The sequence below is a fragment of the Sminthopsis crassicaudata genome, chromosome 3 (assembly GCF_048593235.1).
Source record: "Sminthopsis crassicaudata isolate SCR6 chromosome 3, ASM4859323v1, whole genome shotgun sequence".
Lineage (NCBI taxonomy): Eukaryota > Metazoa > Chordata > Mammalia > Dasyuromorphia > Dasyuridae > Sminthopsis > Sminthopsis crassicaudata.
The window spans coordinates 408814870-408830720 of NC_133619.1; the positions used below are offsets into that span (position 1 = coordinate 408814870).

Genomic DNA, 15851 nt, shown 5'->3' on the forward strand with positions numbered 1-15851 from the left:
AACGTAAGCTTCTTGAAGGCAGGATCTAGTTAATTGTCTGTTTCCCTTTCACTTACACTTTTTATACTTTTCTATTGTGTGTTTGCCATGATCTTGCTCCAATCTTGTGTGTCTTTGATATCTTCTTTCCATATATGGATCCCCTCTTTCCAAAACAAAGTAAACTATAGCAAAATTTTTCCTTGACCTGCATAATCCTTCAGGATACTGTACTATTAATTTCCTTCTTTTAATTGTTGAACAAAACAAGCCAACTTTCCAACAATTAGATCTGCTCAGAATTGGAATGGACTACTAAGAAAGATGCTGTGTTCTCCTTCTTTAGTAGTCATCAGGCAGAGGCTATATACATGAATTATTGAGGGTCCTTTATAGGAGATTTCTTTCATGGATGGCTTGGGATAGCTGTTATAGTCCTTTGTAATTCAAATCTTGTGATCTGATTCTGTGATTCAAGTTATAAAACAAGAGGAGTTTGTAGTAGGATATAGAGGATGTAATGGAAGTCAGTCTGTTATCCTGCTGAATCAGCACAATAGATCTTGAATCTCACTTTCTTATTCTCTTGGGTGTTCTTTAATTGCAAGATATTCATGATAAGGTTCATAGTATTTCCATATTAGTGAGTTGGCTCAAACTTTTCTGAGACAGATGGGTTTTTATAATCTTTCTGGAACTAGTTAGAAAAGTATTTTCATTGTTGATTTCTTTCATAGAAACTGATTCCCAAAGGGTGAACCTTAAATACTACTGTAGGTTTTATAACTGTTGCAAAACAAAATCCTTCCAAGCTTTGCCTTGAACAAGGAACTTGCCAAAAGTCAGGGTTAGAAAGGCTGGAGCTGAGGGAAGCTGATTCTTGAGTAGCAGAAATATGAGCAGAAAAACAAAAATTAAATATATATCTTATATTTACCATGAAAAAAGCTATATGATCATGGGGTAGTACATCTAGAACTGGAAAACAGGGCTCATTAACTATCTATTTTATCTCCTGCATTTTACAATTGAGGAAACTGAGACCTAGAGAAGTTAAGAAACTTGTCTAAGATCATTTGGGTAACACGTGACAGATCTGGGAAGGTAAATGGAGTAAATATAGAAAATTTTGCCACATGAGCTGGTTCACAGGCCACTAATATAAAATATTTGTAAGAATGATATATGTATGAATCAAAGATGTCCTTGATGAAAATGAGGAGGGAATGTCAGGCTTTCACAAATGACATCCATAGCAGAACTTATCTTCAGAATCACAGAGACTGAAAAGTATAGAGAATATGCAGTCCTTTTACTGACTGATTTCAAACAGTCATTTCATTCATTAAAAGAAAATTAAATGTTCTCCTCCAAAAAGATATCTCCTCCAGATATGCTGATTCCTTGAAACAGTGATAATTGTTTAAAAGGGGAGCCAAAATGGCAGAGTAAGTCATGAATTATTGTAACTCCTCCAGGCAACCAGAAAATAGCATCACAAGACAGGACTCAGAGCAATGAAACCAGCAGAAAATGGAGTGAAACAATCTATTAGTTCAGAAAACCTGCAGGATTGGCAAGAAGGGTCTGTCTCACTGAGTAAGAGTAAGTGCAGTCCAGGACAGGAAGCTTCCCAAAAAGCCAGCAGTAAATCTCATCTTAGCAAACCAGCAGGAAATCCTGAGTGATAAAGTGAGCAAATGCCAATACCCAATCTGCTACATGCCTTGGCATAGTGAGGAGACCAGGAAATTTCAGCCTGGTAAGACACCATGGACTTTGGTATAGCCCTGGAGCAGGCAGGCATCCTCCTGCAATGGGATCTCTGTGTGTTTTGGGAAGGTCTCAGGTAAGCAGGTGGCAATGGCCAGACCTCCCTGTGCTTCCACTGTACCCTGGGTGGGCAGGCATCCTCCTGCAATGGGATCTCTGTGTGTTTTGGGAAGGTCTCAGGTAAGCAGGTGGCAGTGGCCAGACCTCCCTGTGCTTCCACTGTACCCTGGGTGGGCAGGCATCCTCCAGGGGCTGGACTACCACAGGCTATGATGCAATCCCTGGATGGAGAGGTATCCTCCAGCAAGCCAAGCCTCTACATGCTTCAGTATAGCCCTGGGAAAATACAAAAACACCTTCCTAGATCTCAGCACAAGCCAGTCACCATCACTAGGACTCCAGCTCAGCACCAGGTGAGTTCCAGACTTTCTACAGAAATTCCAATTACCTCTTATCCCACTCTCAGAACAACACCAGACATGAAGGTCCTCCTTGGGCCTCAGGGCAGCATCAGTACAGCACTAGGTAAACAGAATCTATAGCCACTGACAAAGAAAACCTGAGATAGTATTCTACTTATCCTGGGAGCAGAGTTCAAATTTAAAAGAAAGGAAAACGCTTCCTCACATTCCCCAAAAGGAGCAAAGAAGAGAATCTAAACATAGAAAGTTGTTATAGTTACAGAGATGATCAAGACACAAACCCAGAACAAGACAATGATTTTAAAACACCTATGGACAAAACCCCATAGAAGAATGGGAAATGGTCTCAAGCCCATGCAACCCATAGAAGTCCAAACTCATAAAAGAGCTCAAAAAGTTGCTTAAAAATAAAAGAGATATAGAAGAAGAATTGGGAAAAGAAATGAGTGGTACAAGAAAATTATGAAAAAAAGAGTCGACAGCTTGGAAAACTGCTTAAAAAGTAGAAATGGTCAAATGGAAAAAGAGCTACAAAAGTCCCCTGAAGAAAAAGACCCTTAAAGAGTATAGTCAGCCAAATAGAAAAGAAAGTACAAAAGATAATTGAGGAAAACAATACCTTAAAATTTAGAATTGGGCAAGTGGAAGCTTGACAATAATGTCTATAAGACATTAAGAATTAAACAAATTTAAAAGAATGGAAAAAAATGGAAGAAAATGTAAAATGCCTCATGGGAAAAATAATGGACTTTGGAAACAGATGCAGAGAGAATATAAAAATCATTGGACTACTTGAAAGCTATAATCAAAAGGAGAATTTGGACCTCATCTTTCAAGAAATTATTAAAAAAAAAAACCAAAAAAACCAAAAAAACCAAAAAAAACCCTACTGAATTGATGTCCTAGAACCAATGGGTAAAATAGTCATTGAAAGTAATTCATCTACTACCTCAGAAAACTGATCCCAAAATAAAAATCCCAAGTAGTAATATAGGCAAATTTCAGAACTATCACGTGAAAAAAATTACAAGTGGCTGGAAAGTAACAATTCAAATATCAGAGTCACAATCAGGATTACACAGGACTTGGCAGTGGCAACATTAAAGGATCAGAGTTCACAGAATATGATATCCTATAAGGCAAAAGAGTGAGGATTACAACCAAGATTAAGCATAATACAAGGGGGAAAAGAATCATTCAATAAAATATGATTTCAAGTTCATAGAAGGATTAAACTCAAAATTTGACCTCTGATATCAAGACTCAAGAGAAGTATAAACAGGTAAAAAGGAAGGTGCACTGGATGCAGAAGGAAGGAAGAGGTATGAAGATTGGAGTTTACTTTTACTATTATAGTGGAAGAGAAAAAGGGAGGGTGGGGATGAATATGGCTTAAATGTTACTCTCCTTAGGGTTCGTTCAAAGAGGAAATGATATGCACAATCAGTAGTATATCGAAATCTCTCTTACCTGACAAGGAAGTAAGGGGAAGAGTCTATGAGGGGTCAAGACAGACAGAAAGGAAGGAAGATGTGTGGGTGATCAGCATTGCTTGAACTTTACCCTCATCAGTATTGCCTCAAAGATGGAATGATATACACAATCAGTTGAATATAGAAATTTATTTTCTGTTAATATTCTTACAAGGTACTTATGCACTTAGTTCACACCTTTAAAGGAGTTTACACCTTTAAAGGAGTTAGCTCATTGATCCACACATGAGATTTACACCTTTAAGAGAGCATACTTTTAAGGAGCTCCCAAAAGCCTAGGGAGTACCCACAAGCCTACTCTCTGGGAGGATATAAGGAGTCAGGATTGAGTCAAGGAGAGAATTCAGGGAAGCTCGAGGAGATTCGGAGAGCCAGGGTTTCAGTGGGGAGATTCACAAGTCTAAAAGAAAAGTCTGCTCATGGACTTCTGGGAGATTCACAACTAGGATTGAATTTTGGGAAACCCATAATCCCACACTCTTGGAGGCAGAGTCTGAGTCATTCCCTCGGCTACCTTCAAGCTGGCTGGAGGCTTTGGATTCAGAGGGAGCTAGAGACTGAGGCTGGCTGGAGACATTCTGACAAGAGCTCATTGGGGAACCAATGAGAGAGATAGGTCTCTACTAAAGCCAACCGGGCCCCAAGACAGGAAAGTAGGAAGGAAGGTTAGTAAAGGTGGCAGGATTAGGTGGAGTAGTGGTGGTATTGGTGATGGGGAATTGACAGGAGAAAAGATCAGGGAAGTTGGTAGATGAGGCAAAAAAAGGAAAAGATTGAAAGAAAATAAACAGGAGGAAAAATAAATTGGAGGGAAATACCGACTTAGTAATTGTGACTATGAATGTATATCGAGTGACATCTCCCATAAAAAAGAAATGGATAACAAAGTGAATCAAAAATCAGAATCCTATAGTATGCTGTTTCCAAGCATTTGAAGCAGAGAACACACATGAGTAAAAGTAAGGGGCTGGATTAGAATCTAGTGTGCTGTAGCTGAAGAAGAAGAAGAAGAAGAAAAAAAAAAAAAAAAAAAGAAGGATAATCCTGATTTCAGGCAAAGCAAAAGTACCGTAAACTTAAATAAGAAAGATAAGAAAGAAAATTATACCTTGCTAAAAGTTATCCACATTCTTAAAGGGAGCTACAAGTTGATGACTAAAGATAGAAAGCATTGTGAAATATAAAACAATTTTGATTATAAAAAGCCAAAGTTTTTACACAAAACAATGTAGTTAGGAATAGATAAAAAAGCAGAAAACTGGGAAACAATCTTTATAGCAAGTGTCTCTGCTAAAGGCCTAATTTCCCAAATATATAGAGAACTGAATCAAATTTATAAGACTACAAGCCATTCCCCAATTAATAAATGGTCAAAGGACATGAAGAGGAAGTTTTCAGATGAAGAAATCAAAACTATCTATGGGCATATGAAGTACTCTAAATTATTTTTGATTATAGAAATGCAAATTAAACCCAATTCTAACCAAATTGGCTAACAAAAAAAAGAAGGAAAATGATAAATCTTGGAATGTGGGAAAATAGTGCACTAATTTATTTGTGGCTTTGTGAGCTGATTCAACTATTCTGAAGAGCAATTTGGAACCATTCTCAAAGGGCTGTAAAAGTAGCCATAGCCTTTAATCCAGCAATATCACTACTAGATATGTATTCTAAATATTCTAATACCATAAAAAAGGGAAAAGAACCCACATGTGCAAAAATGTTTTTAGAAGCCCTTTTCATTTGGCAAAATATTAGAAATTGAGGGGATGCCCATCAATTGGGGAATGGCTGAACAAGCTGTGGTATATGAATATATTATGTGACTGTAATGGAATATTATTATGCAATTAAAATGAATAAGATTTCAGAAAAATATAGAAAGGTTTATATGAACTCATACAAAGTGAAATGAGCAGAACCAGGAATACATTATACACGGCATCAGCAACATTGTGTCATAATCAACCATGAATGGCTCTGCTCTTCTCAGCAACACAAATATCCAAGACAAGTACAAAGTATTCAGGGAAAAAAAATGATATCCACATCCAAACAAACAAACAAACAAAAAAAAAAAAAAAACAACAGATACTTTGAATGCTGATTGAAGCATATATTTTTCACTTTATTATTTTGTATGTGTGTGTTGTTCCTTTCTGAGTTTCTTTTTTCACAATTTTAACTAATATGGAAATATGTTTTGCAGATTAGCTGATTTATAATTCATATCAAATCTATAACTCAAAATATTTTTTAAAATGTAAAAAAAAAGTTTTACATGAAGTTTGGAAAAATGAAATATTTTTAAATGAAGGCTTAAAATTGTCTTTGCATATAATTTGGAAAAATACTAATAAAAATATAAAGCAAAAAATATTAAGTGACTTTCCCATCCTTTAGATATCTCAATTCTGATTGGAGAGTTCCTAGCATAGACCACTATCCATCTACTTGTCTACAATTATATCCCCTCAGTTTTCAATTCTTTGCCATTACAAAAAAGAGCTACTATAAATATTTTTGTACATAAAGGTTTTTTTTCCTTTCCTTTTTTAAAGGGGTATGTGCAGTTTTAGAGTCCTTTTGGCAAATTGTTTTTCAGAATGATTAGGCAGTTTACAACTTTATCAACAATTCATTAATAATATATTTTCCTTCACCCCCTGTAGCATGTATCATTTCTAAGAAGTGTGAAGTGATGTCTCAAGAGTTGTTTTGATTTACATTTTTCTACTCAGTAATTTATAACATTTTTCATATAACTATAGGTAGCTTTGATTTCTTTTTGTGAAAACTGCCTGTTTATATCCCTTGAACATTTATCAATTGGGGAATGACTCTTATTTTTATAAACTTGACTCAGTTCCTTATATATTTAAGAAATTAGGCTTTTAAATAGTTTATCTACTCTGATGCTAACATATTTTTTTAAGTTATTATGTTATCTGTCTATGGCCAAGTAAATCCTTCCTCGCTCTTAGTCTCAGTGAACTCATATGTAAAATTGTTATAGTAAAGATGTTATTAAGAAAACACAAAATTAAATGGGAATATAAGTTAAAATGTTGCTTTATTTAATTTTCTAAAACATATAGCAAAGTGTTTTATTCATGATATGTAGTCAATAAATATTTGAAAGTGAAAAAAAAAAAAGAAATTAGGCTTTTATCAGAGAAACTTACTGTAATTTTTTGATTCTTTATCATCTATAGCATCTTTTAGGAAAAAGGTAATTTTGTTGATTATCTCTTTTTACTTTTGTTTTGTCTAATATTATGATTATTACCCCTGACTTTTTTACTTCAGCTAAAGCATTTTAGATTCTGTTCTAGCCCTTAATTTTAACTGGGTGTACTTTTTGAAACAAAATATGTCTTATAAACAACATATTGTGGGATGCTGGTTTCTAATCCATTCTGCTATATACTTCTGTTTTATAAGGGAGCTCAAATCATTCACATTCATCATTATGATTACTAACTGCATTTACCTATGTTCTATTTCTCCTCCTCCTTTCTTTTGCTTCTCCTCCTCCTCCTCCTCCTCCTCCTCCTCCTCCTCCTCCTCCTCCTCCTCTTCCTCTTCCTTCTTCTTCTCTTCTTCCTTCTCCTCCTCCTTTTTCTTTTTCTTTTTCTTTTCCTCCTCCTCCTCCTTCTCTCTCTCATCCTTCCTCAAAAGTCTGTTTTACTTATGACCACTGCCACAAATTATTTAGTCATTTTTCAATTAGTGGACATCCCTTCAATTTCTAATTATTATACAAAGAGGATTGACATGAATATTTTAGAATGTATATATTTTCATTTTTTCATCATCTTGAAAAACAGACTTGAATAATGGTAGTCTTGAGTCAAAACATATACACATTTTTGTAACTCTTTGTGCATAATTCCAAATTGTTCTCCAAAATGGTTGGATCATTTCACAATTCTACCAACATTGTGTTAATATCTCAGGTTTTCCACTTTCCCTCCAGCATTTGTAATTTTCCTTTTTTAAAAAATAATTTTTCCCAATCTGATAGGCTTAAGGTGGTATCTCAGAATTGGCTTTCCCAGATTTCCCCCATAAACAGAATAAATTTGTTCCTTATGGTGAACATAGACCACCTTTCCCAAGCAGGTGATAGTTAAGTCTGGACATATATATATATATATATATATATATATATATATATATGATATGTATAAAATATAAACATTAAAAGACTTAAATTTTCCTTTAATTATTGCTTTTGATGCCTCTCATGTGTTTTGATATGTTGTCTCATTATTATTTTATAAACCTATTTATTGTTTCTATTTATTCTTTGATCCACTCATTTTTAAGATTAGTTTATTTTTCAATTACTTTTTAATTTGTATTTCCATAGTCCTTTATTAAATGTAATTTTTATTACATTATAATCTGAAAATAATGCATTTATCATTTCTATTTTTTTTATTTGACTATAAGATTTTTATGTTCAAATATATGATCAGTTTTGTATATATACAATGCATAACTGACAAAAAAAGTATCTTTTATTTTTCTTTCCATTCAATTCTTTCCAGAAGTCTGTCATTCTAGTTTATTCTAAGATTTTATTTACCTTCTTGACTTCTTTTTACTTATTTTTGGTTAGATTTGTCTTCTTTTGACGGGGGAAGTTAAAGTCCCCCACTAGTATGGTTTTATTGTCTATTTCCCCTTGTAATTCATTTATCTTTTAATTTATATATTTAGATGCTTTAGAGCTTGGTTCATATGTTTAATATTGACATTACTTCATGTTCTATGATAACTTTTAAATATAATATAGTTTATTTGATTATCTTTTAATTAAATCTATTTTAGCTTCAGTACTTTTGTGCTTCCTTTTCTAAGATGTTAATTCTCTTTTCATAATTTTTCTTGCATCATTCTCATTTTCTTACTATTCTTTTTTTTTTCTTTAATTCTTTCAGGAATTCTTCTTGGGTCCAACAAACATTTTCTTTGAACCTTTACTTAGTTTTTATATTGTTTTCTTCCTTTGTTGTCTTTGTCTTCCCTGCCATAATAGTAGCCTTTTTAAATGGTCAAGTTCTTTTTGTTGTTGTTTGATCATTTTTCCAGTCTATGTCTTGATTTTGATAAAGTTGGGCCCTGGTCATGGAGGCACTGTTTCAGGCTCTTTCCATGTTATTGTTTTCAGAACTAGTTCTGGGATTCCAAGGGAATATGGTCCAAGGGAGAGGTGTGATCACTGCTGTCTTGCTCCGCACTCTGGTTTTTAATCTAGAAAAGGTCCCTGCTGCCCTGCAACCACAATCACTAATTCTTCTCCATCTTGGAATTATGAACTGCGAATCAGCATTATCTCCTGTAATCTCTTCATGAACAATTGTGTGGCCTAAGAGCTCTCAAAGCTGCTGTTGCTGTGGCAGTTGACTTCAAGGTCCCCAGTAGTGCTGCTTCTGTGCTTTGGGCAAGCCCCTACCCTGTTGTTACAGACCCTTCCTGTGGAGTTGCTAAGATGTCTTAGGCTAGAAAAATATCTCATTCTGATTTTTTAAAATTGCCTCCACCACTCCAAAATTTGCTTTGCAGAGTTATTTTAAAATTGTCTCTATAGGAATATTGGAAGAGTTCAACTGGGTTGCTGCCTGTATTCTATCATCTTGGTTCTGACTCTAGAATAAGCTCTAAATAAATACTCTCATCTATCTATTATAATATTTATTTGAATGAATATTATGACTGTTTTCTTTTTTTTTCTTTCATTTTTCTTCACTTATAACATTTATGGTTTCAGGCTACTTTTACCTGTTGCCTAAATTATTGTGCCTTACTTATTGATCACTTACTGTGGTCTCCACATCTCCAGTTCTTCCTTCATGCATTTGCCATACTGATATTCCTAAAAAAATATATATATGTGTGTGTGTGTGTGTGTGTGTGTGTGTGTGTGTGTGTGTGTGTGTGATTATATCACTCCTCAACTTTTAATCTTCAGTGGCTCCCAAATTGACTTTAGAATAAAATATAAAATATAACCTGGCTTTTTTAGCCTTCCAAAAACTGCTTCCCATTTACCATTCTGATAATTTCCTATGACTTTTCTCATTTTTCATGTCCTGTGTGCTAGTCAAACTAACCTGTTAACTCTTTATCACATGTGATTTCTCATTTCCTGTTTCTATGCCTTTGAGTAAATGGCTCCTCATGTAGAATATACTCATTCCTCAACTTTGATTGTTAGAATCCTGTGCTTTCAGCTCAGATGACAAATTCCAGAATAGATTTTAATCAGTGTTCTCTCTCTTTGAATTACTTTGTATTTCTGTATATACTGTATATACTTTGTATTACTGTATATATTTGCTTATTTGCATATCCCTCCCTCCCTCCTTCCTCCCCCCTTCCCTCCCCCTTCTCTCCCTCCTTCCCTCCCTCCCTCTTTCTTTCTTTCTTTCTTTCTTTCTTTCTTTCTTTCTTTCTTTCTTTCTTTCTTTCTTTCTTTCTTTCTTTCTTTCTTTCTTTCTTTCTTTCTTTCTTTCTTTCTTTCTTTCTTTCTTTCTTTCTTTCTTTCTTTCTTTCCTTCCTTCCTTCCTTAATGCCCAGAGTCCACCTGGCATAATAATGCCTTGCACATAGCAAGTGCTTAATATATTTTGGTCAAATTGAATTGAATTGATATAAAGATATTGTGGGAATGTAGGAGTACAAAATGCCAACAATAAGTCAGGTAGTGACTTTTAAATTCTCCTTACTCTGCTAGTGTGCAGCCATGGAAAGAGACCTAAAAGTTAGGTATCCCCTAAAAGAGGGTTTCTCTATTTTAATTAAATCCCTTTTCCATGTCTTATGAGGAGGCACTAGTAACTCATTTGATATCATAATTCTCCTTTCTCTTTAGATGAGATTCTGGTCTCTGGTTGGCAATCGTGGAACTTTTATATTCTCTTTGTCTTCTTTTTAGAAGAGAACTGAGAGTCATTGAGAAAGCACCACCCACATATTTTATCCTGTTAAATATTGGATTTTCTAAATCTTGGCAGAGTGATGAATACCTCTTGGAGTTTATACAAAAACTGATAAAAAAAACTACATGATTAAGAATATAATTTTATTGGTTAAACTTGAGAATATGCCCTCTAAACATGTTGTTAGCAATAGAAAATAATTAACATATACAAGACAAAGTTATGGCTGTGACTACTCATTAGTATCCATTTTTATTCTTTGCAGAAAATTACGTTTAATCGATGTGGAAGAATTTCATAATCGCCAGGAGGCAATGGAGCTGTCAGTCTTCCAGAACATCGTCATGAAACACATGGAATCTGCCAAAGAGACACTACTTAAAGTGTATGGTTGAATATGTAAACTCACTTTCATATTGAACAAAGAATAATTTATATTTGTTAGTTTTATTTAAAAAAAAGAAATTTGTTCTGGAATGAGTCAAATGATAGTTCAGAACATATCTTGTTTTAAAAATTCAAATCACTTCTGCTCAGAATATGAAAATAGCATGGCTTTAAGAGAAGAATAGTCAGACCTTTGCAACAGTTTGTTAATTGGATACTTATAAGGATCTTACTTTATTTAGTATCAAAATTAAAAATTTGTATTCTTGGAGTAAGTACCTTAAATTACATTTCAAACAAGCTGCAAGAATGTGGTGTATTCATAGTTGAGAAGGCAGATTGTGGATAACAGGCTCTGAGTGAGGAGGAGAAACAGAGACCTTGGGACAACATTGCAAGCTTGCTGCTGGGTGGATCACCAGATCTAGGAGCTTTGTATTTTAACTGATAATTATTGCTAATGAACTATAAAGCTTGGTTGTTTCCATGCTGTCAAATGACTAAAAGTATTGTTGTCAGCACTCTCTAAATTCAGTGCCCCAGTTATTTCACTATAGCTATGGCTGATTCTAGATAGCCAGATGTTTCCCTGCTATTGTGACTATATAGAAATTGTTAAAATGTCATTATCATTCTCTGTCTGTTCTTATTCTTCTGCTAATAGTAGCTCCTCAGGACGAGCTAGGCATCAAGAATTCAAAGAAGTTATGAATCCTTAGTCAATAAAAACTTACTGGAACTTGCTGTATGCAAGGCACTGGACTATTGCTGTTTGTGAATGGAGTGGAGGCTGAGGTGAAAAAGCAGAATAGGAAACAGAATCTGCTCTTATGAAAGATATGTCCTTCCAATTCAGCTGACACAAGGTTAAAAAAATGTTAGCTCCTCTTCTGACTGACCTCACTTTTAAAAAGTTGCTGATGCTAAAAAGTTTGTTCTCAAACACTGTCAGACTAAATTCTCCTTGGTCTATGAAATAAAAAACTGAGAGGTTCAATTTGTGAATCAAAAGTTGTTTTTACCAATAGTAATAGAAAGATATATATCACCAAGCACTATTTTTCAAAAGCCGCATGGAAATTATCTTCCAAGAATATTAAGGAAGAGTCTCTTTTTCTGTAGAATTGTAGACCTTTGTTTATTATTTTTTCCACATAGGAAGCATTAATACATGGTTTGAAAAAACAGGTTTTTTTGTTGTTATTGTTGTTTCAAATTACAATTTTGTGACTGTAAGAAGAATTAGTTTATAGATAAAGAAGGAAGATAGAAAACAATTATTATCTTTAAAATATATGTAAATTGATTATAAATGAGTTACTCTACATCTCTAGTGAGGATAAAACATGAAAACATATTCCTAACTTGTTGCTTAAGGATTTGATCTAAGGAAGCACCAATATCCCATGAAAATATTGGATGGTGGAATGAGAAATCCCAAAATGCTCTAGAATATGTAATGAAAACCTTTCAAAATATCTTTAACAGCCACCTTAGTAATAATATATGCTCAGCCCTATATGGAAATAGAATAAGCTTGATGATACCCAAAATTTATTCTAATTCCAAGGTTCTTTTATTCTAGAATCAGTTCATATGTAAATTGAAAAAATATTTAAAACAGAAGATACATATCATCAGTAAGAATTTTCAACTCATACACAGCAGAAAATAACAATTAGTAAAATATTTACTAAGTTTCTTTTTAATATTTTTTGTTGCCATTATTTAGTTGTGTTCAACTCTTTGGGATCCATTTAGTGTTTTCTTGGCAAAGATATTAGAATAGTTTCCTTTCTCAGCTCTTTTTTCAGATAAGAAAACTGAGGCAAATAAGGTTAAATGACTTGTCCAGGATTACATAACTAGTAAGCATCTGAGACCAGATTTTAATTGAGGGAGATAAGTGTACCTGACTCTAAGCTTAGCACTCTGTCTACTGGGCTATCTAGCTGCCCCATTTATATTTTAAAGATTGGTTTGCTTGAAAATATTCCAACTTTGTAAATGTAAATTCTCCCCTTTTTTCTTTCCTTTTCCTTTCCCTATGCCAGAGATCTACCATTAGACACATATATTTGTATATATGTAAGACCACGATAGGCAAACTTCCATTTATCATTTCTTTCTCTAGATACAGATGGCATCATCATATATCATTTGTTGTTAATTTGGGTATTTATAATAGCTTAAAATGACTTAGTCATTCAAAGTCCTCCTTAAAATAGTACAACTTTTGCTGTATTCCACTTTCTTTTGATTCTGTCTATTTTTTATCTTTATTATTTCTTGCAAGTCTATTCATGTTTTTCTAAGATCATTGAGCTCACCATTTCTTATAGAACAGAATATTCTTTCACTCTCATATACTACAACTTGTTCAGGCAGTCCAGCAATTGTTATATTGTTTGTCTTTGGTCAGTTCTCTGAATAAGTTGTTTTTCTAATGAGATGTTTTGGATTCTTTACTATTTTTACTATTTCTTGGTGTCTTATAAGGTCATTTGACTCTTCTTGCCAATTCTAGTTTTCAAGGAGTTATTTTTTTTCTTAACATTTTGGACCTCTTTTTCCAGTTAACTTTCTTTTCAGAAATTTCTTATATTGTTTCTATTTTTTTTCCTCCCATTTTTTCCTTCATCTCCTTTATTTGATTTAAAATTTCCTTTTTAAGTTCTTTCAAGAATTCTTTTCAGACTTGTAATCATTTGATATTACTTTTGTGGTACACATGCCTTAAAAAAAAAAATCACTTTCTTCCTCTGAATATGAACCCAGATCTTTTACCTCATAGTAGTTAGCTATGGTTGGGTCTTTTTCTTTTGATTTTTCAATGGTGCTTTATACCTTGGGTCCAACTGACTGTTATTTTCTGAATTCCAGCCAGAAGCTCAATGTGAAAGATTCCATTCCCCTACACCACAGTTATGATCCTTAGCCAGCTGTTCTGAAAGTGCTCTTACTGTCTGGGGTTCCATACTCAGACTATGCATGTGCTTTTCTTTGCCCACAGTCTCATCCAGAAATCCTCCCTGGTCCTAATATGTACAGAAACAGCAGAAGTTTTTTCATTCTTTATTCACTCAGCCTTCTGATTCCCACATAGTACTTTATTTTTTTTTTATTATACAAATATATTTATTGATTGATTTGAATTTTCTTTATTTAAAAATTTTAATAATAGCTGTTATTTTCAAAATCTATGCAAAGATAGTTTTCAACATTCACCCTTAAAAAAACCTTGTTTTTTTCTCCCTCCCTTTCTCTTACTCTCTCCCCTAGAGAGCAAGTAATCCAATATAGGTAAAACATGTGTAATTCTTTTAAACATATTTCTACATTTACCATGATGCATAAAAAAAATCAGATCAAAAAGGAAAAAAAAATGAGAAAGAAAAAAAAACTCAAGCAAACAGCAATAACAACAACAAAAGATGAAAATATTATGTTGTGATCCACACTCAATTCCCACAGTTCTCTCTCCTTGGAAGCAGATGGCTCTCTCTATCACAAGTCCACTGGAACTGGTCTGAATCATCTCATTGTTGAAAAGAGCCACGTCCATCAGAATTGATAATCATATAATTTTGTTGCTGTGTACCATGATCTCCTGGTTCTACTCACTTCACTTCATATCAGTTCATATGAACTCTCTGAAATCAGTCTGCTCATCATTTCTTATAGAACAAGAATATTAACATTATTATGTAATTATGTAATATTAACATTCATATACCATAACTAATTCAGCCATTCTCCAACTGTTGGGCAAACACTCAGCTTCCAGTTCTTTGCCACCACAAAAAGAGCCGCTACAAATATTTTTGCATATGTGTGTCCTTTTCCCTTTTTAATGATCTCTTTGAGAAACAGACTCAGAAAAGACATTGCTGGGTCAAACCATATGCAGAGTTTTATAACCCTTTGGGCATAGTTCCATATTGTTCTCCAGAATGGTTGGATCAGTTCACAACTCCACCAATAATGTATTAGTGCCTCAGTTTCCCTCCTACCCCCTCTCTCCTTTAACATTTACCAGTATCTTTTTCTGTAGTTTTAGCAAATCTGAGAGGACACTGTGAGAGGACACTTTAGATCAAAGTTCATGAATTTTCAAAACCTAATCTGTTTCTCAGGGGAGTTGTCCCCCCCCCCATTATTTGTGGATTCATTGGAGTAGGCCTGGAGGGGCTTACATTTCATTCAGGCCAAATTTCAGCCCCTGGAGCTTCTGTCTTTCCTGAGGTTCTCTTAAATTGTTTCAGGATGACAACTGTTTTATCTCTTTATTTTTGCAACTTTTTCATTGTGGTGATGTTCTGTTTGTGGAGGAAATTTGAAGTTCCTGGAATTTTCTGTCCTACTGTGCCATCTTTTTAGTTTTAGTATCAAAACTCTTTCCATATACTATGCTGATGCTTAAATTATTATTACTGGTGGATTTTTTTTTCCAGCTGACATAAGCTGATAAGCATACTAGCACATTGTCAATGAACACCAGAAAACTGTTCAAGAGTAACATTTGCAGAATGGTAGTTTGCATAATTGAGGCATTTATTTTCCTTCTCCCTGTTAACAAAATTTCTTTCTTGCATCTGCTTTCCCCTCAATGCTTTTAGTAGAAAAATCAGGATTTACTTATGGTTTTCAACTGTTAAGTTTGTTTTTTAAGTTTGAAGTTTAACTTTAATTCATATTTTGTTAGGGCTTATTTACTCTCCTAACTAATGCTAATCAGTCCTTATTCCTAGGCCTATCAGAGAAAAACTGGCAAATATAATATCATCAATCTCACCTCTATTTTGAGGTCCTCAGAATCCTCCTACTACTATCTCATAGAAAGTAGT

At 34.0% G+C, this 15851-nt stretch overlaps 1 protein-coding gene across 1 annotated transcript in view; it reads left to right on the top strand.

Moving 5' to 3' along the window:
* Window positions 1-15851, top strand: part of DNAH7 (dynein axonemal heavy chain 7) — a 278808-nt gene that overhangs the window by 46476 nt on the left and 216481 nt on the right. The window contains exon 9 of the mRNA XM_074302814.1: window positions 10883-11002. Within this exon, the coding sequence (XP_074158915.1) occupies window positions 10883-11002 (120 nt within the window). The remainder of the gene's footprint in view (window positions 1-10882; window positions 11003-15851) is intronic.